Source organism: Coregonus lavaretus, assembly GCF_964263955.1.
Source record: "Coregonus lavaretus genome assembly, chromosome: 25".
Lineage (NCBI taxonomy): Eukaryota > Metazoa > Chordata > Actinopteri > Salmoniformes > Salmonidae > Coregonus > Coregonus lavaretus.
The window spans coordinates 39602074-39626430 of NC_140012.1; the positions used below are offsets into that span (position 1 = coordinate 39602074).

General features: G+C 43.6%; 2 protein-coding genes across 2 annotated transcripts in view; both read right to left on the reverse strand.

Moving 5' to 3' along the window:
* The window catches only part of LOC311100443 (alpha-N-acetylgalactosaminide alpha-2,6-sialyltransferase 2-like), a gene marked incomplete at its 5' end in the record, with an annotated part of 47719 nt that extends 39227 nt beyond the window's left edge, over nt 1-8492 (reverse strand). The window contains 3 exons of the mRNA XM_084141364.1: nt 4309-4474; nt 4578-4938; nt 8389-8492. Of these exons, the coding sequence (XP_083997490.1) occupies nt 4309-4474; nt 4578-4938; nt 8389-8492 (631 nt within the window). The remainder of the gene's footprint in view (nt 1-4308; nt 4475-4577; nt 4939-8388) is intronic.
* Nucleotides 8493-9226: 734 nt separating this feature from the next.
* Nucleotides 9227-23523, reverse strand: LOC311100864 (uncharacterized protein). The gene is made up of 4 exons (XM_084141861.1): nt 22202-23523; nt 13132-13291; nt 12106-12208; nt 9227-9840 (listed from the first exon to the last, which is right to left on the reverse strand). Exons 1-4 carry the CDS (start codon nt 22610-22612, stop codon nt 9726-9728), a joined length of 789 nt encoding a protein of 262 aa, XP_083997987.1. The 5' UTR covers nt 22613-23523; the 3' UTR covers nt 9227-9725.
* Nucleotides 23524-24357: the final 834 nt, after the last annotated feature.

Below are 24357 nucleotides of genomic sequence, written 5' to 3' on the forward strand. Positions count from 1 at the left end.
ATGTGTAGCATAGGACATGTGTTGGAATACCAAAATATATAAAGTGGTAAAAATAAATTCCGCTAGTTATGGCAGACATTTTATAGATAAAACGTTATTTGGCTTGTAACCATAACAGATCCCTTTTTGGTGCTATTTAGAACCCTTTTTTTAAGGTTCTATAAAGAACCATGCTCATACGGTTCTAAATGGAACCTTTATGGTGCTATAGAGAACCATCTAACAAAAAGGTTCTATATAGCACCAAAAAGGGTTCCACTATGGTTACAACCATTGACTGTAAAAAGAAAATGGACGGAGCCATTGATGAAATCACCCCATTGTTTCCTATGTGAAGTCTGTGGCACATTTGAAGATCAGGAAGTGTGAAGTGTCGTTTTAGCGTGTTGCCATCTTGCTTCATGGATTCGTTTTTGGAAACATTGCATGCGCAGTTTAAGCTACTCTAGGAAGTGACGTTGCAGGCTAGCACAGTGCTGCATTAGCTCATTGAGTATCTCAAGTTGAAGGCCGGCCTGGGTACTGCAGGCTACCATTAGCAACTAAATTATCCTTATAACTTCTTCTGTGTGCGATTTAAAAATAACCGTCTCAAGGACATGGTTTAATAGAAGGATTGTACTCAAAACATGTATTTATTTATATGAAGATTGACCACAAAGATTGCTATTTTCCCATTCACTATAATGGGGGATCCTGTTTTCTGAAAACAATGCTTGCACTAGACGCAGGAACTTGAAATCCTCAATGAGCGGGGGCAGTCGTTCTCCCCTGGTTACAACCCTTTTTGGTTCTTTATAGAACCTTTATAGAGAATGGTTCTATAAAGAACCTTTCTCAATCTCAAAGGTTCTATAAATAATATTTTGAATAACTTATTTTTATTGTAGTTAGCCATATATGATATTGTTAAAATTCCATAGGTGTTACTATTGTGTTAATTCACAAGTTGAATCAGGGGTATATCTCTGGAACAGCTGGGGGTCCCTGAGGAAAGAATTGAGTACCACTGATTTAGTAATCTAACATAGCAGGCGTAAAAGAAACGCCTGAAACTAGATCTCTTACATACTGGTCTTGACAAGAGGAAAAACAACTCTCGGTGGAGGTTCTCTTCTGCCCTGTTCAACCAATCCAGTAAATGTGGAGGAGGAGTTAAGATGGAGTGTCGCCTTGTTCACGTCCAAAAGCAGAAGTCTCGTCACAGGCTCTCTTTCCATTTCCCCTGAAGAACCGGAACATCCGTTCATTGGGGACTTGGCAGAGGCTACTGATTTAGTTAACAGTTCTCAATTGACACAAGGCCTTACATATAAAGTATTTCATTTACATTTACGTCATTTAGCAGACGCTCTTATCCAGAGCGACTTACAAATTGGTGCATTCACCCTATAACCAGTGGGATAACCACTTTACAATTTTTTTTTTTTTAAGAGGGGGGTGGGGGGGGGGGGGGGGTAGAAGGATTACTTTATCCTATCCCAGGTATTCCTTAAAGAGGTGGGGACCATAGTGGACCATAGTTATATTTAAGATACAGTTGAAGTCGGAAGTTTACATACACCTTAGCCAAATATATTTAAACTCAGTTTGTCAAAAGTTTAAATGCACATAATTAGTATTTGGTAGCATTGCCTTTAAATTGTTTAACTTTGGTCAAACGTTTCAGGTAGCCTTCCACAAGCTTCCCACAATAAGTTGAGTGAATTTTGGCCCATTCCTCCTGACAGAGCTGGTGTAACTGAGTCAGGTTTGTAGGCCTACTTGCTCGCACACGCCTTTTCAGTTCTGCCCACAAATGTTCTATAGGATTGAGGTCAGGGCTTTGTGATGGCCACTCCAATACCTTGACTTTGTTGTCCTTAAGCCATTTTGCCACAACTTTGGAAGTATGCTTGGGGTCATTGTCCATTTGGAAGACCAATTTGCGACCAAGCTTTAACTTCCTGACTGATGTCTTGAGATGTTGCTTCAATATATCCACATCATTTTCCTTCCTCATGACGCCATCTATTTTGTGAAGTGCACCAGTTCCTCCTGCAGCAAAGCACCCCCACAGCATGATGCTGCCACCCCCGTGCTTCACGGTTGGGATGGTGTTCTTAGGCTTGCAAGCCTTCCCCTTTTTCCTCCAAACATAACGATGGTCATTATGGCCAAACAGTTCTATTTTTGTTTCATCAGACCAGAGGACATTTCTCCAACAAGTACGATCTTTGTCCCCATGTGCAGTTGCAAACCGTAGTCTGGCTTTTGTATGGCGGTTTTAGAGCAGTGGCTTCTTCCTTGCTGAGCGGCATTTCAGGTTATGTCGATATAGGACTCGTTTTTACTGTGGATATATAAACTTTTGTACCTGTTTCTTCCAGCATCTTCACAAGGTCCTTTGCTGTTGTTCTGGGATTGATTTGCACTTTTCGCACCAAAGTACGTTCATCTCTAGGAGACAGAACGCGTCTCCTTCCTGAGCGGTATGACGGCTGCGTGGTCCCATGGTGTTTATACTTGCGTACTATTGTTTGTACAGATGAACGTGGTACCTTCAGGCATTTGGAAATTGCTCCCAAGGATGAACCAGACTTGATTTTCCCATGATGTCAAGCAAAGAGGCACTGAGTTTGAAGGTAGGCCTTGAAATACATCCACAGGTACACCTCCAATTGACTCAAATGATGTAAATTAGCCTATCAGAAGCTTCTAAAGCATCATTTTCTGGAATATTCCAAGCTGTTTAGTGTATGTAAACTTCTGACCCACTGGAATTGTTTTACAGTGAATTATAAGTGAAATAATCTGTCTGTAAACAATTGTTGGAAAAATTACTTGTGTCATGCACAAAGTAGATGTCCTAACCGACAAGAAGTTTGTGGAGTGGTTGAAAAACGAGTTTTAATGACTCCAACCTAAGTGTATGTAAACTTCCGACTTCAACTGTATATTGGCATAACAGAACAGATTAGATAAACTGGAATGACACTGTGACGCGTACTGAGTATACGAAGTGATGATGAGGTGCAGGTGCGCTGGAGGTGATTAGGGTGCGTTGGGTTTCCATTCCGGTGTTGCTGAGGTGTTGCGCTCAGACCGGTGGCTCAGTAGACCGGCGAATCAGAGCGCCCGGGGGGGAGCAATGGGAGGAGACGTGACAGACACTCCCACTTGTCACGGTTTCACACAAAGAGCAAACCATGCCCCAGAATATTCTGAGTGGCCACCTCTACATTTTAATTATCACTAAAAGATGAAATAACCCTTTTCTGAACTGCAAAGAACCATTGAAGGGCTCAAATGGTTATTTGAGTCATTATGGTTCCACATAGAACCATCACCCTTACCAAAGATCCCTTGAGGAACCCTCTTTTCTAAGTGTGTACAAAACTATCCTCAACGAAAGGTGGCTATCAAGGATGGGAGGACACAATTCCGTTCGCCTAACGAATTGACACTCTCCTCGATCACTTATTGGTTTCCGGGTCACGGAGGAGGGAGGACGGAGGAGTCGAGGAGAGGACAGTCTTTTCCCCAAATGAGAATCTCCCAATGAGCCTCCATTTGCTTGTGCATGCTGCCTTGGTTTGAGAGAAAAAGGCTAATTGAATGATTGATGCATTGTTCTCATTGACTGTTCCTTTAAATCCTGTTTGAAAAGTACAGGTAAGAGGGAAGTTTGCCATGTAGCTGTGGTCTAACGTTGTAAATTGTTGACTTAAGTTTGAGATAAAAAAAAAATATATGTAACATTGAGAAGTTAAATGACTGTTTAGTTAGTGCTTCCCTCGACCATGCACCAGAACCTGTGTTTTGTTTTGCTTGGTTAAATCATTGTGTTACCTTTGTCCTCCTTTTTGGCCAAGCTTAAAAGAAAACCTCAGTAATTCAGTTTGCATTGACTATTGTGGAGGAGGAAATAAAACTGGTGAAGTTGAAGTCTGGGAATGCATTATTCTGCCACTCAAACCCAAACTAAGAACCTGTTTGTAATGTGTTAGGCAGAACTCCTAATGCTCTTGTTTAAACAAGGGGTGGTTGACTTTGGCAGTTCGACACATATTCCACTTTCTCACTTCTCTTGCGGTTTTCTTGATTTATGCCATGTTCCTGATATTGCACAGCCTTAGCCAATGTAGACCCACCCTCTTTAAACGTGTACTATTGTGTACTAAAGGATGAAAGTTTGTCATCGTGTCAAAAGTCTACACGGCTGAAGAGGGCTGAGCTGAGCTGCCTGCCAAGGATTGTTACACTCCTGGACACACACACACACACACACACACACACACACACACACACACACACACACACACACACCTGTGTAGTTTGAGTATTCCATGAATCCAAAGGGGTTATTGAAGTGAGCTAGCCTGTTCCACTCTGGCACATTGAGTAGTCCACTGTGGAGGTACAACTGGATGTCTGGTATAAAGGCCTGCTTGAAGCCTGGGTCCTTGGAGTTCCTCAGAGACTGGGGACAGGCCTGACACACACACACACACACAAAAGCACACACACAGTTTATATGGGATGTTTGTTAATATTTGCAAATCCTTGACCAGTGACTGTCTAAAACACAGGCTTACCGTCTGTCTCGGTTGCTTGTCCCGGATGTAAACATCCTCAAAATCCCAGTCGGGATATTGCTTGAAGTCCTTTTTTTGCAGGGGGAGCATGGGGGTCTCCTTGTGTGCAGACCCGGGTCCACCTGTTAATCCATTTGTCTCTTTTACAGTCTGTTTTAAAGTTGTTGGGTCAGTCGTCACGGAATTACTTTTTTCTTTGGTTGTGATTGCTGTCCAATTACCAGCTGCAGTTTTCTCTGATATATTAATATTTAAGTCCACATTGGAGACGTAGTAGATGTTTTTCAACCTTGTGTACCAGCTCCCCCTTTCAGATTTGTCGTAGACAGCCACAACGTCTCCATCGTCATAGTAACGGATCCTGGACCCAAGAATGATAGAAATACACAATGTGTGTTTAATGGATCATTTAAAGATGTTCTTATTTACTTTTGATGATTTGAGATTGGTAGAGAGCTTATACTTCATATGGCCAAAAACATCTGTTGTATTTTTACTATAACTTCGCAGAGATGCCCTCCCCTAGGAAGTAGCTGTAGTTTTTGAAAATTGCTGAATAAAGAAAATCATAGATGACATCATATGGGGTTTTGTTATCTTTTTTTAATACATAACTGTCACGACTTCCGCCAAGGCTGCCTCCCCTCCTTGTTCGGGCAGGCTTCGGCGTTCGTCATCACCGGCTTACTAGCCACTGCCGCTCCATATATCATCATTCCATTTGTCTTGTCTTGTCAATTACACACACCTGGTTCATATCCCCTCATTAGTACGTGTATAAGTGTTCCCTCTGCCCCCTTGTCCTTGTGAGTGATTGTTTTATGTGAAGATGAGTGTAGCTCGGTTGAGCTACCCGTACTTTGTATTGCCGGGGTTATTTCTCCCTGTGTGCCTGTATTGTGTTCCAGTGCGCCTGTATTACGCCCTGTGCTGTTGACACTATCCAGCGTAACTGTATACTACGGAATAAACTCTGTATTCGGTGATTTACCCTCCTGCGGCTGCCTCCTTTAAATCACACTCTCACAATAACATCTTTGTTTGTTCTTTTCACTTATACAGACACCTATACAGTGCCTTGCAAAATTATTCATCCCCCTTGGCGTTTTTCCTATTTTGTTGCATTACAACCTGTAATTTAAATGGATTTTTATTTGGATTTCATGTAATGCACATAAACAAAATAGTCCAAATTGGTGAAGTGAAATGAAAAAAGAAATTCTAAAAAAGAAAGAACGGAAAAGTGGTGCGTGCACATGTATTCACCCCCTTTGCTATGAAGCCCCTAAATAAGATCTGGTGCAACCAATTACCTTCAGAAGTCACACAATCAGTTAAATAAAGTCCACCTGTGTGCAATCTAAGTGTCATATGATCTGTCTCAGTATATATACACCTGTTCTGAAAGGCCCCAGAGTCTGCAACACCACTAAGCAAGGGGCACCACCAAGCAAGCGGCACCATGAAGACCAAGGAGCGCTCCAAACAGGTCAGGGACAAAGTTGTGGAGAAGTACAGATCAGGGTTGGGTTATAAAAAAATATCAGAAACGATGAATATCCCACGGAGCGCCATTAAATCCATTATTAAAAAAATTGAAAGAATGTGGCACCACAACAAACCTGCCAAGAGAGGGCCGCCCACCAAAATTCATGGCCCAAGCAAGGAGGGCATTAATCAGAGAGGCAACAAAGAGACCAAAGATAACCCTGAAGGAGCTGCAATGCTCCACAGCGGAGATTGGAGTATCTGTCCATAGGACCACTTTAAGCCGTACACTCCACAGAGCTGGGCTTTACGGAAGAGTGGCCAGAAAATAGCCATTGCTTAAAGAAAAAAATAAGCAAACACGTTTGGTGTTTGCCAAAAGGCATGTGGGAGACTCCCCAAACATATGGAAAAAGGTACTCTGGTCAGATGAGACTAAAACTGAGCTTTTTGGCCATCAAGGAAAACGCTAGGTCTGGCGCAAACCCACCTCTATTCACCCTGAGAACACCATCCCCACAGTGAAGCATGGTGGTGGCAGCATCATGCTGTGGGGATGTTTTTCCATCGGCAGGGACTAGGAAACTGGTCAGAATTGAAGGAATGATGGATGGCGCTAAATACAGAGAAATTCTTAAGGGAAACCTCTTTCAGTCTTCCAGAGATTTGAGACTGGGATGGAGGTTCACCTTCCAGCAGGACAATGACCCTAAGCATACTGCTAAAGCAACACTCAAGTGGTTTAAGGGGAAACATTTAAATGTCTTGGAATGGCCTAGTCAAAGCCCAGACCTCAATCCAATTGAGAATCTGTGGTATGACTTAAAGATTGCTGTACACCAGCGGAACCCATCCAACTTGAAGGAGCTGGAGCAGTTTTGCCTTGAAGAATGGACAAAAATCCCAGTGGCTAGATGTTCCAAGTTTATGGAGACATACCCCAAGATACTTGCAGCTGTAATTGCTTTGAAGGGTGGCTCTACAAAGGGGGGGGGGGGGGTGGGGGGTTAATAGTTATGCACGCTCAAGTTCTGTTTTTGTGTCTTATTTATAAAAAGTATTTTGCATCTTCAAAGTGGTAGGCATGTTGTGTAAATCAAATGATACAAACCCCCCAAAAAATCAATTTTAATTCCAGGTTGTAAGGCAACAAAATAGGAAAAAATGCCAATGGGGGTGAATACTTTGGCAAGCCACTTTACATCCAGCACCATACCAGTGTCTGTATAAGTGGGGAAAAAACAAGGATGTTCTGTATTAAAAAAGATAAGAAAACCCCCTATGATGTCATCAATGATTTTGTTATATGACGTCAAAAAGTGGTGAAGTGTCCCTTTTAACTGGCCAATTTCAACAAGCTACAGATTATGGGGAAAATCCTAATTTCCACTGAAGTGGAATTTTCACTAAGTCATGCATTGATTTCAGTGGGAGACTAAGTGAAAATTTGACTTAAGTGGAATCTAGGATTCACCCCTATAGGATTCATACATACAATAATTATAAACAAAAAAACTGCACTTCAATGTTCTTTTGTTAGTTAAAAATATATATATTTTCAGATAAAAACCAATTTCCCTTCCACTTCACAATGCTACCACTTTTCAATAATGAGAACTTTTGGGGCGTTTTGATCAAAAGTTAATTATTAATATCCTTTTCTGTAACACTTGACATCACTGCCTTTATTACTATGTAAGTATAAATGTAATTACAGTGTAAAAGTATTGTAATTAATTATTTTTACACTATAAGTACATTGTAAGGTTAGGGTTACTTCAAGTAGTTTACAGTGCAATCCCTTATGAAAAAACAATTGTAGTCAGAGTGCAGTATAACTGCAGTACACTGCTGTATAACGGCAGTTAGAGTGCAAAATAACTGCATTATGCTGCAAATACTGCATCCAAAATAACACTTTTTTGATGCAGTAATTTTGCAGTTTGACTGCAGTTACAGTGCAATTACTGTATCCAAACTACCACAGTCCACTGCAGTTACTGCACTTTTACTGCAGTTTCAAAACTGCAATCTTTTTTTGTAAGGCATTACAGTGTAAGACTGAATAGTGTGTGTGTGAATAAATACATTTAATACACGGTAATAAGTGCACTGTAATGTAAACTGTTTTCTTAACATGTATTTGTTCAAATGCCTGCAAGATGCACCAAATGCAACAATTGCAACAAGAAAATATATATTTTAGTTTTCTATTCTTGTTGTGAATGTTCCCCACAATTTTAAATCCTAACGGCTGAATACCGTCCTTTGACTCACTAAACAATTTCAAATATGTTGCCATTTGTTGGTGCAGAATACATACCCGATGCTGTGTTCGGAGATATGTCCATACAGAAGCACATAGATCAGTGCGCACACGGCGACCACCAGCGCCAAGGGTAAAACTCCCCAGAACCGGGCTGTCATTTCCAACAGAGAGAAAGAGGATCTACCTAGGTACACTGAAGACGGACTATAACAATATTTTCAAAGAAGTATTTGGTCGTTGTGGGATGCACTGAACTGTTTTGCCTCTCTCCTGCCTTTTTGGCCACTTGCCAGGTTTCACAGGCGTGCCTGTCATGGACCATGGTGTGTAACGATGATAAAGAAAATAGGTTGGTTGATACACCTTTGTAATTTTACCTCTCAATCACTACTGTACTTCCGACACCCCAAAGAGCGGTTCTCAAATTAAAGTTAAAGTAATCTTTATTCATCCTTAATAATAATGTTTCGCAGTATTTAAAACCTTTATGGCTTTCAAAAGCAAAACAAAACACATTACAAAAAGCAAAGCACAATATAATGAATATAGGCGCGGCAGACGGTTTGATTGGGATTAGGCTACTGTGTGACTAACTAACTAATAAACAGTGGTGGAAAAAGTACCCAATTGTCATACTTGAGTAAAAGTAAAGATACCTTAACCAGTTTCAAACTTAGTGTAAAAAGTATGCAGTATAAATGCAGTAAGTATGCAACTCTGCCACAGCTTTGATTTCTGTCTGTAAATGAAAAGGGCTCTACATATAAAATGTGTTATTATTATTATTATTATTATTATAGGCATTTAGTCACAGATGACATTGCCAGCCACACGTGCACACACAGGGGAGAAGACAAAATCCAGAATTGACACAATGATGACGCCATTACTTGTATCAAATACACAGTGTTTATTGCTTTGAATGGTATATAAAAGTAATAAACAGCAGAAGCCATATTGGAGTATCTAATGTACATGTTTGTGTTCGCGCCAATGATGTGTTTATTTAAACACAGGGGTCTAGAGGGAGAGGGTGAGAGAAGGATACAGCCGAGGGAAGGTAGGGAATAGCTGAAAGGAGGAAGGTACGTTCAGATAAGTGTTTGTTGTGAGGCTTGCTGAAACTGTTGGCTTTCATGGGTGTGTACGGTATAAGAACATCTTAGATCGTATCAGACCAATCAAATCACTCAGGTCCAACTATCCAAAGCCTGATTAGCTATCGCCTCAGAATCTTTAGAGAAGAGTACGTGCCTCAAAATAGAGCGGACCATTGAAACAACACCCCCTTTGAAACCCAGGGGACCATGTGAATGCACCTTAATCTTGATTGTCGGTTTTATGTGGGATTAACATAGAGTAGAGTTTGGGGAAAGTAGTAGACTAGGGGTTTAGATGGAGTAGAGTCTGAGTTGCTCCTCCACGTCTCCCTCTGACACCTCCCCAAACGTCTCCTGGTTCTCCTTCAGCAGCTGGAAGATGGCTGCCAGCTGCTCCTGTTGCACCCTTGGAAAAACACACAGGTAAACAAATCTGAGTCTCCACTCTGCTGCCCTCACCTGGCCAATGATAGAGATAGAGCCCAGAGCGACAGAGGCTGGTTTTTAAACATTTACGTCATTTAGCAGACGCTCTTATTCAGAGCGACTTAAACAAACTCTAGTCTACATACATGCACAGATGGTTAACGACAAGTGGTTCATGATAAAAATTCTGAACCTAGGTCAGCAAAGCTAGATGACGGTACAGCCCAGATAGAAAAAGCTATACGGACACTCCTTATCTGCAAACCAACATTTAATTTCAGAATTGGTTAAAATTAGGTTAAGGTTATGTTTTGGATTTTGGTTGTTCGTTTTGCAGGTCATCAGTGTCTTTATAGTCTCTCCCAACCCAGCTAAGAAACACAGAACAGTGAATATGGTGTGAGCAAAATCTGGCCTGCGGTCTGAGGTGATCACTAGAGACACACAGGTGACAGTTAAGTCCCAATCAACCCCTTGGAAAGTAATAAAGGGAATATTTTATTTTTTAAAGGGTATGTGTGTATATATATATATATATATATATATATATGTATGTATATGCATATATGTATGTATGTATGTATGTATGTATGTATGTATGTATATATATATATATATATATATATGCGAGAGAAAAAAAGCATATGGGGGATTGGAAGTGATGCAGACAATTACATTGATGGAACCTACAATCTATCTGCAATATTAAAGCTGATCTACCCCCTATAAAAAAAAATAAGAAAAAAACAACAACAAAAAAACAATCAACACCTTACCTACCACTGAGAAACACCTGATTTGTACTCAACACCTGGGAACCATGGCAACGGCCTCAGGGGAGCTGGGGGGATGGAGCAGGGAAGAGGAAGAGGAGGAGGAGGGGGGCTGCATCCATGTGGTGTTGGTTTGAGGAGCATGAAGGACATGGGTATATGGGACGGGGGCAGGGGACTAGATGGTAGGTCACTAGATGGTAGGTCACTAGATGGTAGGTCACTAGATGGTAGGACACTAGATGGTAGGTCACTAGATGGTAGGTCACTAGATGGTAGGTCACTAGATGTCCATGCTAGAAAAGACAATGGGCTTCAAAACGGAATACCTTTGAAAATACCTTTGCTTTTTGGTGTCAGTTTAGATTAGATTAAGTTTCAAAATCACATCGGAGGTTAGAGTTTAAGCACATCCATCCGTCCTAGCATGGTCAGGCAATGACGTCGCTAATGAATTAGGGCAAATGATTTGTTCATACTTTACCATGCTTTTACTACAACCCCTGTCTGTCTGCATGTCTGTCGGTCTGTCCGAGGGTCTTACAGAGAGGTAAAGTCAGTGGTGAACTCTACCCTGCAGAAATAAACAGCAGGACACAGATGTTACAGACAGACACCATGCCTGGGTGGGTCTCTGAATAGGAAGCCTGGGTTTCTGCTGGAGTAAAACACTGATCCAAGGTCTGATTTGTGTTTCTCCCACAACTCGTGGGGGGGGTTTCTTTCTTTCTTTCTTTCTGATCCCTGGTCAGTCCTAAGTCCCCAGTGGTGCCGTGGATAGAAGCAACTGCTAAGCAAAGTCACCTCACAGAGACAACACTCACTGACACACACTGACGCTTGGAGAGAGGGAGAGGGGCTGTAAGGTAGAAGAGGACACTGGACAGGAGAGGGTTAAACTGAGTTGGAAAGACTATTTACAGTGACCGTGTCCGAAATCTGTCTTGCCTACTAAATCTGAAAACTACATACTGTGTACTAATCGTACTACATAGTATTTAGAACATACTTTTTAGTAAAAATGTATGCAGTAAGCAACAAAGATGAACATTCTAAGCTCATCCATACTGAGAAGGCGTCATGTAATGCATAATCGCGCTAGTTCCCCCGCCACTTGTTCATTTTGGTAGAGCGCATCCCCTATTCTGATAATAAGCTGTTGTCAAACGCACGTGGGTCTCAAAAGACGATTGTCTTCCTCAATAGTGTGAAGCAAATTCTACTAGATGAAAATCTGAAATGAGTATGGCATCCTGGCATTTAAAGTATACTACATTTTCGAAATCTCACATCCTATAAAACTTTATATTTTCGCATACCCAAAAAGCCTACTATTTAGAACGCAAGTATGGGTATTCGGGTACGGCCAGTTACTGCTGGTAAGCAGAGGCACTTAAATAAGTGGAAAGGAGAGGAGAATAGCAGAGGAAGCCACGTCAGAGTATTGAGATGCTGCCCAGTCCAGCACTGACCTCTGTTCCTCCTCCAGCTCCTCTTTGGTTATCATCTTCTTCATCTGGCTGGTCCGGGGGGCGTATTTCATGGGCGCATGTTCTGCGTCCACTTCTTCCATATCTGCTGAGAGAAAAATAATCAGTTGGTGCTGTTGGAATCACAGTGGTCAGTCACCAGCCCTACTCCTGGAGAGCTACATGTTATGCAGGCTTTTATTCCAGCCAACACTAACACACCTGACTCTACTGATCAACTGATCACCAAGGCCTTGATTAGCTGAAATCAGGTGTGTTTTTGCTAGGCTGAAACAAAAGCTGGCACATTGTGTAGGTCAATGGCACCGAAGTTGGTGGCCACTGCTCCATCCACAGTGATTAAAGCATTACATTCTGACCAGACCGCTTGCACGTGCGCCATCGCGTGCATGTTGATTTTGTCCACAAACACCAGACGCGATCAGGACACGCAGGTTGAAATATCAAAACGAACTCTGAACCAACTATATTAATTTGGGGACAGGTCGAAAAGCATTAAACATTTATGTCAATTTAGCTAGATAGCTTGCTGTTGCTAGCTAATTTGTCCTGGGATATAAACATTGGGTTGTTATTTTACCTGAAATGCACAAGGTCCTCTACTCCGACAATTAATCCACAGATAAAAGGGTAAACCGAGTTTGTTTCTAGTAATCTCTCCTCCTTCAGGCTTCTTCTTCTTTGGACTTTATATGGCGGTTGGCAACCAACTTTAAGGTGCATTACCACCACCAACTGGACTGGAGTGTGGACCTCAGTTCATCTTTCAATCACCCACGTGGGTATATGCTCCTAAAAACCAGTGAGGAGATGGGAGAGGCGGGACTTGCAGCGCGTCAAGTGTCACAAATAGAACCAAGTTCTATTATAGTGCCTGGCTACGCAAACGCTCGTTGACGCACGCGAGCAGTTTGGATGAAATGATTGAATAACATGTATGTGTAGATTTATTTTGCAACGCTCGCGCACGCGACGCGAGCGGTGTGGTCAGCATGTTAGCTTACTCACAGTTGCTGTCCTCCGGGCTCTCTGTGGCGCCCCCTGTCTGTTGGTGGGAGAAAGGACACAGTAATGACCACCCCTCAGGGAACTGTAGGTGACCAAAGTCTCTTCCTTGAATGTCCACCGCCGCTGAGGCAGGGTTTGAGGTCCAGCACTGTTGGTCAGACTGTCAGAGATTAAGAGAGAGAGGAAGAGAGACAGAGAGAGATGGAAGAGAGACAGAGAGAGAGGAAGAGAGACAGAGAGAGAAGAAGAGAGACAGAGAGAGATGGAAGAGAGACAGAGAGAGAGGAAGAGAGACAGAGAGAAAAGAAGAGAGACAGAGAGAGATGGAAGAGAGACAGAGAGAGAGGAAGAGAGACAGAGAGAGAAAAAGAGAGACAGAGGGGAAGAGAGAGAAAAAGAGAGACAGAGAGAGATCGAAGAGAGACAGAGAGAGAGGAAGAGAGACAGAGAGAGATCGAAGAGAGACAGAGAGAGATTGAAGAGAGACAGAGAGAGATCGAAGAGAGACAGAGAGAGATGGAAGAGAGACAGAGAGAGATCGAAGAGAGACAGAGAGAGATGGAAGAGAGACAGAGAGAGATGGAAGAGAGACAGAGAGAGATGGAAGAGAGACAGAGAGAGAGGAAGAGAGACAGAGAGAGATGGAAGAGAGACAGAGAGAGAGGAAGAGAGACAGCGAGAGATGGAAGAGAGACAGAGAGAGAGGAAGAGAGACAGAGAGAGATGGAAGGAGAAAGTGAGGTTGAGAAACATTGGACTCCGGGCCGGCTCCAGGCACAAGCAGCATAAGTGGTCGCTTACGGAAATGTGTTATAAAATTGCAAAGATTTATCTCCGCCCAATGGCAAAATGTGTAGAACTGCAGAAAACTTGCTTTAAAACTGCTACATTTTCTCTAAGCCCCATGGCAAAATGTGTCAAATTGCAGGAAATGTACTTTAAAACGTATGTTTTTCTCTGCCATAGAGTGGAGCCACCATAGAATTAGGAATTAGAATACTAGCATGGACATGAACCTTCTTATGATGGGATAAAGGTCAGCCATTTCGGTCAAGGAGTTGGTCAACCATGATTTGCTAGTGCTTTGATAAGACGCTTATAAGTAATCCCGCTATGCCCTCCGACGAACCATCAAACAGGCAAAGAGTCAGTACAGGACTAAGATTGAATCGTACTACACCGGCTCTGACGCTCGTCGGATGTGGCAGGGCTTGAAAACTATTACAGACTACAAAGGGAAGCACAGCCGCGAGCTGCCCAGTGACACAAGACTTCCAGACGAGCTAAACCACTTCTATGCTCACTTCGAGGCATGCAACATTGAAGCATGCATGTGAGCACCAGCTGTTCCGGATGACTATGTGATCACGCTCTCCGTAGCCGATGTGAGTAAGACTTTTAAGCAGGTCAACATTCACAAGGCCGCAGGGCCAGACGGATTACCAGGACGTGTACTCCGAGCATGTGCTGACCAACTGGCAAGTGTCTTCACTGACATTTTCAACATGTCCCTGACTTAGTCTGTAATACCAACATGTTTCAAGCAGACCACCATAGTCCCCGTGCCCAAGGACACTAAGATAACCTGCCTAAATGACTACCGACCCGTAGCACTGACGTCTGTAGCCATGAAGTGCTTTGAATGGCTGGTCATGGCTCACATCAACACCATTATCCCAGAAACCCTAGACCCACTCCAATTAGCATACCGCCGCAACAGATCCACAGATGATGCAATCTCTATTGCACTCCACACTGCCCTTTCCCACCTGGACAATAAGAACACCTACGTGAGAGTGCTATTCATTGACTACAGCTCAGCATTCAACCCCATAGTGCCCTCAAAGCTCATCACTAAGCTAAGGATCCTGGGACTAAACACCTCCCTCTGCAACTGGATCCTGGACTTCCTGACGGGCCGCCCCAGGTGGTAAGGGTAGGTAACAACACATCTGCCACACTGATCCTCAACATGGGGGCCCCTCAGGGGTGCATGCTCAGTCCCCTCCTGTACTCCCTGTTCACCCATGACTGCATGGCCAGGCACGATTCCAACACCATCATTAAGTTTGCCGACGACACAACAGTGGTAGGCCTGATCACCGACAATAGGGAGGAGGTCAGAGACCTGGCCGTGTGGTGCCAGGATAACAACCTCTCCCTTAACGTGACCAAGACAAAGGAGATGATTGTGGACTACAGGAAAAAAAAGAGGACTGAGCATGCCCCCATTCTCATCAACGGAGCTGTAGTGGAACAGGTTAAGAGCTTCAAGTTCCTTGGTGTCCACATCACCAACGAACTATCATGGTCCAAACACACCAAGACAGTCGTGAAGAGGGCACAACAAAGCCTATTCCCCCTCAGGAGACTGAAAAGATTTGGCATGGGTCCTCAGATCCTCAAAAAATTATACAGCTGCACCATCGAGAGCGTCCTGATTGGTTGGGCCTGGTACACTGCCTGGTATGGCAACTGCTCTGCCTCCGACCACAAGGCACTACCTGAGGGTAGTGTGTACGGCCCAGTACATTACTGGGGCCAAGCTTCCTGCCATCCAGGACCTCTATACCAGGCGGTGTCAGAGGAAGGCCCTCAAAATGGTCAAAGACTCCAGCCACCCTAGTCATAGACTGTTCTCTCTGCTACCGCATGGCAAGCGGTACCGGAGTGCCAAGTTTAGGTCCAAAAGACTTCTCAACAGCTTCTACCCCCAAGGCATAAGACTCCTGAAAAGCTAATCATGGCTACTCAAACTATTTGCACTGCCCTTTTTACGCTGCTGCTACTCTGTTAATTATTTATGCATAGTGATTTTAACTCTACCCACATGTACATATTACCTCAACTAGCCGGTGCCCCCGCACATTGACACTGCACCGGTACCCCCCTGTACAGTGAAGGAAAAAAGTATTTGATCCCCTGCTGATTTTGTACGTTTGCCCACTGACAAAGAAATGATCAGTCTATAATTGTAATGGTAGGTTTATTTGAACAGTGAGAGACAGAATAACAACAACAAAATCCAGAAAAACGCATGTCAAAAATGTTAGAAATTGATTTGCATTTTAATGAGGGAAATAAGTATTTGACCCCCTCTCAATCAGAAAGATTTCTGGCTCCCAGGTGTCTTTTATACAGGTAACGAGCTGAGATTAGGAGCACACTCTTAAAGGGAGTGCTCCTAATCTCAGCATGTTACCTGTATAAAAGACACCTGTCCACAGAAGCAATCAATCAATCAGATTCCAAACTCTCCACCATGGCCAAGACCAAAGAGCTCTCCAAGGATGTCAGGGACAAGATTGTAGACCTACACAAGGCTGGAATGGGCTACAAGACCATCGCCAAGCAGCTTGGTGAGAAGGTGACAACAGTTGGTGCGATTATTCGCAAATGGAAGAAACACAAAATAACTGTCAATCTCCCTCATCCTGGGGCTCCATGCAAGATCTCACCTCGTGGAGTTGCAATGATCATGAGAACGGTGAGGAATCAGCCCAGAACTACACAGGAGGATCTTGTCAATGATCTCAAGGCAGCTGGGACCATAGTCACCAAGAAAACAATTGGTAACACACTTCGCCGTGAAGGACTGAAATCCTGCAGCGCCCGCAAGGTCCCCCTACTCAAGAAAGCACATATACAGGCCCGTCTGAAGTTTGCCAATGAACATCTGAATGATTCAGAGGAGAACTGGGTGAAAGTGTTGTGGTCAGATGAGACCAAAATCCAGCTCTTTGGCATCAACTCAACTCGCCGTGTTTGGAGGAGGAGGAATGCTGCCTATGACCCCAAGAACACCATCCACACCGTCAAACATGGAGGTGGAAACATTATGCTTTGGGGGTGTTTTTCTGCTAAGGGGACAGGACAACTTCACCGCATCAAAGGGACGATGGACGGGGCCATGTACCGTCAAATCTTGGGTGAGAACCTCCTTCCCTCAGCCAGGGCATTGAAAATTGGTCATGGATGGGTATTCCAGCATGACAATGACCCAAAACACACGGCCAAGGCAATAAAGGAGTGGCTCAAGAAGAAGCACATTAAGGTCCTGGAGTGGCCTAGCCAGTCTCCAGACCTTAATCCCATAGAAAATCTGTGGAGGGAGCTGAAGGTTTGAGTTGCCAAACATCAGCCTCGAAGCCTTAATGACTTGGAGAAGATCTGCAAAGAGGAGTGGGACAAGATCCCTCCTGAGATGTGTGCAAACCTGGTGGCCAACTACAAGAAACGTCTTTTTTTTTAACTTCTGCTCTTTTTTTGTCAACACTTTTTTGTTGTTGTTTTATTTTACTTTTTTTATTAAAAAAATAAATGCATTGTTGGTTAGGGGCTGTAAGTAAGCATTTCACTGTAATGTCTACACCTGTTGTATTCGGCGCATGTGGCCAATAAAATTTGATTTGATATTGTGTAAAATAATGAATTTGAAGAATTTATCTGCACTGTATGTTTGTTAACTAGCTAGCCAGACAGGAATGATTTATAGGAATGATTCAATAAATGTTTTAAATTAACTGCCAATATGCCAACATTCCATTCAAACAATGCAGTCAATCCACAGCCCTACACTGACTGAAATCAGTTGATGATAGGACATAGACAAGTTGTATATTCCACAAGTGCTGAATTAGCGTCATATAATAGCACTCACAGCTTTCCAAAAAACTCAAATTGAGACATTTATGGTATGTTAACATATATTTTAGAGGCTATTTATACAGACATTTTGTATAAAACCCACTCAAACTGTACTTATAATTATGACAATATTTTAGGTTGACAATTTTATTACACCATTTCTGATATATCACATCTTACTAAAATCAGGATTATGCCTCTACTGCCATTCATTCCAAGTAGACTGGTTTGGATTTCTCCCTGACCAATATGGCTGGCATTTTCACACCATTCTGGAACTTTGAGGGTTTATGACATAGCCCCTCTAGTAATTTAATTCATTGGTTGCACGTTGCATCAAAATATTGTTTTGAACATTCGTTTTAGGACTGATGCTCAACTGAGCATTCTATTCAATGCATCCTCATTGGGCGCTGATTAAGATTTGGTCTAAAGTGTATTACTGTGGCTTGAAAACACACTTACCTTCTATTTTTTTTAAGGGGTTGTAACTTAATATTAGGAAGGTGTTCCTAATGTTTTGTATGTAAAGTGTATGTGATCATATACAAATCCTGTTTTTTTCTGCATAGAAAAGTCTTGGGCGGGCTGCCTAAGTGTTATTTCGAGCTACCTATGTCCCCAAAAATTATTTTTTTAAATCAAAAATTGGAATGGAAAAACATTTTCAGTTTAAACTTAAACGACTAAAACCAGATAAAAAGTATGTAGAGATAACAATCAACAAAATAAAAGCTAGAAAGTCAGAGAATCTAAAATTTAAAAAATGATGCATTCAGGAGTATTTTTGGCATGGCATGGGGCCTCCATTGATTTTGTTATAATGTCTGCTCTCTCCTCGTCTGACCATGTGTTCTCGCATACCCCGAGAGCATCTGGTCAGAGGGGTGGTGGCACAGGAATCCTCATCTCTCCCAAGTGGTCATTCTCAATTTTTCCCCTAACCCATCTGTCTATCTCCTCATTTGAATTCCATGCTGTCACAGTCACTAGCCCATTTAAGCTTAATATCCTTGTCATCTATCGCCCTCCAGGTTCCCTTGGAGAGTTCATCAATGAGCTTGACGCCTTGATAAGTTCCTTTCCTGAGGATGGCTCACCCCTCACAGTTTTGGGGGATTTCAACCTCCCTACGTCTATATTTGACTCATTTCTCTCTGCCTCCTTCTTTCCACTCCTCTCCTCTTTTGACCTCACCCTCTCACCGTCCCCCCCTACTCACAAGGCAGGCAATACGCTTGACCTCATCTTTACTAGATGCTGCTCTTCTACTAATCTCACTGCAACTCCCCTCCATGTCTCCGACCACTACTTTGTTTCCTTTTCTCTCTCGCTCTCCTCCAACACTACTCACTCTGCCCCTACACAGATGGTAATGCGCCGCCGCAACCTTCGCTCTCTCTCTCCCACTACTCTCTCCTCTTCCATCCTATCATCTCTTCCCTCTGCTCAATCCTTCTCCCTCCAATCTCCTGATTCTGCCTCCTCAACCCTCCTCTCCTCCCTTTCTGCATCCTTTGACTCTCTGTGTCCCCTATCCTCCCGGCCGGCTCGGTCCTCCCCTCCAGCTCCGTGGCTTGATGACTCATTGCGAGCTCACAGAACAGAGCTCCGGGCAGCGGAGCGGAAATGGAAGAAAACTAAACTCCCTGCCGACCTGGCATCTTTTCACTCCCTCCTCTCTACATTTTCTTCATCTGTTTCTGCTGCTAAGGCCACTTTCTACCACTCTAAATTCCAAGCATCTGCCTCTAACCCTAGGAAGCTCTTTGCCACATTCTCCTCCCTGCTGAATCCTCCCCCCCCCCCCCCCCCTCCTCTCTCTCTGTGGATGACTTCGACAACCTGCCCGCTTGACCCCATCCCCTCCTCTCTTCTCCAGACCATCTCCGGTGACCTTCTCCCCTACCTCACCTCGCTGATCAACTCATCCTTGACCGCTGGCTATGTCCCTTCCGTCTTCAAGAGAGCGAGAGTTGCACCCCTTCTCAAAAAACCAACACTCGATCCCACTGATGTCAACAACTACAGACCAGTATCCCTTCTTTCTTTTCTTTCCAAAACTATTGAGCGTGCCGTCTTTAGCCAACTCTCTTGCTATCTCTCTCAGAATGACCTTCTTGATCCAAACCAGTCAGGTTTCAGGACTGGTCATTCAACTGAGACTGCTCTTCTCTGTGTCACGGAGGCTCTCCGCACTGCTAAAGCTAACTCTCTCTCCTCTGCTCTTGTCCTTCTAGACCTGTCTGCTGCCTTTGATACTGTGAACCATCAGATCCTCCTCTCCACCCTCTCCGAGCTGGGCATCTCCGGCGCGGCTCACTCCTGGATTGCGTCCTACCTGACCGGTCGCTCCTACCAAGTGGCGTGGCGAGAAGCTGCCTCCGCACCACGTGCTCTCACCACTGGTGTCCCCCAGGGCTCAGTTCTAGGCCCTCTCCTATTCTCCCTATACACCAAGTCACTTGGCTCTGTCATATCCTCACATGGCCTCTCCTATCATTGCTACGCTGACGATACACAACTAATCTTCTCCTTTCCCCCTTCTGATAACCAGGTGGCGAATCGCATCTCTGCATGTCTGGCAGACATATCAGTATGGATGACGGATCACCACCTCAAGCTGAACCCTGGCAAGACGGAGCTGCTCTTCCTCCCGGGGAAGGACTGCCCGTTCCATGATCTCGCCATCACGGTTGACAACTCCGTTGTGTCCTCCTCCCAGAGTGAGAAGAGCCTTGGCGTGACCCTGGACAACACCCTGTCGTTCTCCGCTAACATCAAGGCGGTGACCCGATCCTGCAGGTTCATGCTCTACAACATTCGGAGAGTACGACCCTGCCTTACACAGGAAGCGGCACAGGTCCTAATCCAGGCACTTGTCATCTCCCGTCTGGATTACTGCAACTCGCTGTTGGCTGGCCTCCCTGCCTGTGCCATTAAACCCCTACAACTCATCCAGAATGCCGCAGCCCGTCTGGTGTTCAACCTTCCCAAGTTCTCTCACGTCACCCCCCTCCTCCGCACACTCCACTGGCTTCCAGTTGAAGCTCGCATCCGCTACAAGACCATGGTGCTTGCCTATGGAGCAGTGAGGGGAACGGCACCTCCGTACCTTCAGGCTCTGATCAGTCCCTACACCCAAACGAGGGCATTGCGTTCATCCACCTCTGGCCTGCTGGCTCCCCTTCCTCTGCGGAAGCATAGTTCCCGCTCAGCCCAGTCAAAACTGTTCGCTGCTCTGGCACCCCAATGGTGGAACAAGCTCCCTCACGACGCCAGGACAGCGGAGTCACTCACCACCTTCCGGAGACATTTGAAACCCCACCTCTTTAAGGAATACCTGGGATAGGATAAAGTAATCCTTCTACCCCCCCCCCCCCCCCCAAAAAAATAAAAAAATTAAAATAAAATAAATATTGTAAAGTGGTTATCCCACTGGCTATAGGGTGAATGCACCAATTTGTAAGTCGCTCTGGATAAGAGCGTCTGCTAAATGACGTAAATGTGCCCTTGAGCAAGGCACTTAACCCTAATTGCTCCTGTAAGTCGCTCTGGATAAGAGCGTCTGCTAAATGACTAAAATGTAATGTAAATGTAAATGTTTGAGTCACTCGGATAGCATAAATTAGCATTAAAACAAATTTCTCTCTCAGCCTCATGGCAAAATATGTCATGGAAAGAGCATGAGTTCTTAATGTTTGGTATACACAGTGTATATCTCTCTATGCATGGGAATACTTTGGAACAGATTTCCAAAATGTAAATCACTTGGAGCTGATTTGCTGGTTTTTTTACAGTCTTTTATGTCCAACAATAAAATAAAAAATAAACTTTTTTTTTTTTTTGCTCAGAAGACTTCAAATAAAATCACCCGCGTGCCAAATTCGGCCTTCGGGAACCCTGGACTAGACCATCCTATCCTATATGTTGTGCTGCTGAAGTCTTTTCATGCCAGTCAAAGCCTGTGTTGTGTAAATCAATTACATAGCTCATGCTCCCTTTCTCTTTCCGTCTCTCCAAGTTGCTGACAGCCGACTGTTTCTTCTCAGTATCTATGGTGATGGTTCAGCCAGTCAGACACCGTGGACTGGACTGCCACCCTCTGTGCACTTCAGCAAATCATTGAGGCATGCTTGTAGGCTACTTGCAGCAAGGCATGGCTCATTAAATTAGAGGTACTCTACCAGATAAATATGACATTTGTGATGTATTGGCCTCGGCTCTGTAGCCTATCTGTGTGATCATGTAATTTAGTTGGCTGTGCAGCAAATAGGGTCACCTTGGTTCAAAAACTGCCTATCATGCGTCTTACCTGCAATACCTTCCTGACCAAGGTGAGAAACGGTGTATTCTGATAATATATCAATAATATTATAATCAAACATATTAGATAGGCTACTAATACAGAACATTATATTACCATAATGCCAGATTTCATATTTTCCTCGTTCGTGGCATCATGGATCCTAACTTCAGCAGCGTGCAGCCCCTCCTCCCCAACTGTCCTTCTGTCTGCTGCCACCGGGTCCGTTATCTTCCCCACGAATCTGCGTTGACTGTCCTCCTCCGGTTTGTTCGTAGAGGTTAGCCCTGCTACTGTCCCCTGTTGCTCCGTAAGATTTACCGACGGTCCTGTTTTAACTAATCCGGCTTTTACCTCCTCTCTCACAGACTGCGCCAAAGAGCCCTCCTCCCTTGAGTGATCTGCTTTGGATGCAGCAGAGCCAGAGGACGAGGCAGAGGCAGTAGTATCGTTGTTACTGAACAATGTAGTCACCAGAATAATAGTAAGAAACGTGAAGAGAATAAGCAATATAAAACTAAATTCCATTGTTGCTGACAGAAAGCGTGTTGACTTTTCAAGTCAGCAAAATATGATATATTTATCCTATTGTCTAATATTTTTGTCTGTTATTTAAAAAAAAGTAGTCTCTACCGCTTAGCCTATACCGGAGAAATACCGTTAAATAAGATCACTCATGTGATAGTCAGTAGCAGTTTGCCTCCCCGCATCCCGATGGCTTTGTTGCTGTAATATTACCGACAAACTTGTACACTAGCGTAGCTCCGAATGTATGGCGCTTTCTAGACTACTGGTAGCTCGTATGAAACGGGTCAAATCAGGACGTCAGTCGGAAAGACTGAACTCTAGAAAGACGCCCAAATTTCCGCCTTGGAATTCCGAGTTGGATGACCGTTGAAAACGATTTTACCCAGTCGGAGCAAAAAAAAATTCTCCGAGTTCCCAGTTGTCATGGACGCACTGAAAACGGATACATCCGAGTTCCCAGTTGTTTTGAACGCGACAAAGGTCGTAGAAAAAAAGATGCTTTGACCACGGTGACACGCCTCGAAAGGAAACGTAATTTCCTCCATCGCTCGTGAGGGAGTTATATTAACCTGAGATGCAGTGCACCAGTCTATGGCCCGTTACGGTGAACGGCCAAAGCGGTGAAATAAGAGCGCACTTCGTCCTTGGGACGTCCCTAACTTTAACCTCTACCCGTACCTTAAGCATAACCGTAACCATTTTAAATGTCAACTTTAATGGTGTAGGGACTTCCCAAGGATCCCAGATAGCACGGACCCTTCTCAAATCTAACAATCTGCACAGCTCAATCATGTTGTCAACAAGCACTGGAGTGGCACACACCCCCGCAAGACGACCTCCAGATAGCATAATGACACATCATTAGCAATAAATAAAAATATTACAGGAAATTAGCTTTTTCTCTATGCCTCATGGCAAAATGTGTAGAATAGCAGGAAATCAGCACAGTGATTCTTGAAAGTCGGGACAATCCTTGACTGGCAGGGAACTTTTTTTTAATAGTTTTTTTTTTTAAGGATTTTGTTGCATTATTCAAGGTAAAACATTTACATTTAGTGGAAATTTATAAGGAAAAATATTTGTTTTGGGAATTTTCTAAATACTTGCAATATTTATCATTTCCATGTCGGCTCTATGCCTGGAAATGCCCTTGTCCGGAGCAAAGGATCCCAATTTCAAACTCCCAAAAAGTGCTTAGAATTCTAAAAACGGGCAAAAATGGATATTAAAGGGATACTTCGGGATTTTGGCAATGAGGCCCTTTATCTGCTTCCCTAGAGTCAGATGAACTCGTGGATACAATTGTTATGTCTCTGCGTGCCGTTTGAAGGAAGTTGCTAACTAGCGCTAGCGTTAGCATAATGACTGGAAGTCTATTGGATCTGCTCATAGACTTCCAGTCATTGCACTGAAATCATTGCGCTGTTGTCAACTCCTAAATTAATCAGGAATGAGCAGGGTCAGCTATAAGGACCCCTTCTTCATGTCCTCATTACATGTAGTGCAACAAGACCACTCGTGGTCTGTAAAGGTCTCTACTTTTGATAGATTTAAACAAACAATATTGGAATCACCATGGTCACAACCATAAACTGTCAACTCCATCTGCCTGATAGATTAAAAGAAAATATGAATTTTGGTTCAAAGATGTTACATTTGATTCTGTAAAACAACAACTCCTGCATATTTCTGTCTAATATCAACTCCGTCAGAGTGCTGAAAGATCTGACAAAATGGCTGTTTTT

Excerpts from the sequence above, each read along its gene's own strand:
- LOC311100864 (XM_084141861.1), bottom strand. The coding sequence starts at position 22,612 with ATGGAATTTAGTTTTATATTGCTTATTCTCTTCACGTTTCTTACTATT. Across the intron at positions 13,292-22,201 it reads ATATGAAATCTGGCATTATG|TCTGACCAACAGTGCTGGAC; the intron begins GTAATATAATGT and ends AATCTCTGACAG. Across the intron at positions 12,209-13,131 it reads GAGCCCGGAGGACAGCAACT|ATATGGAAGAAGTGGACGCA; the intron begins GTGAGTAAGCTA and ends TTCTCTCAGCAG.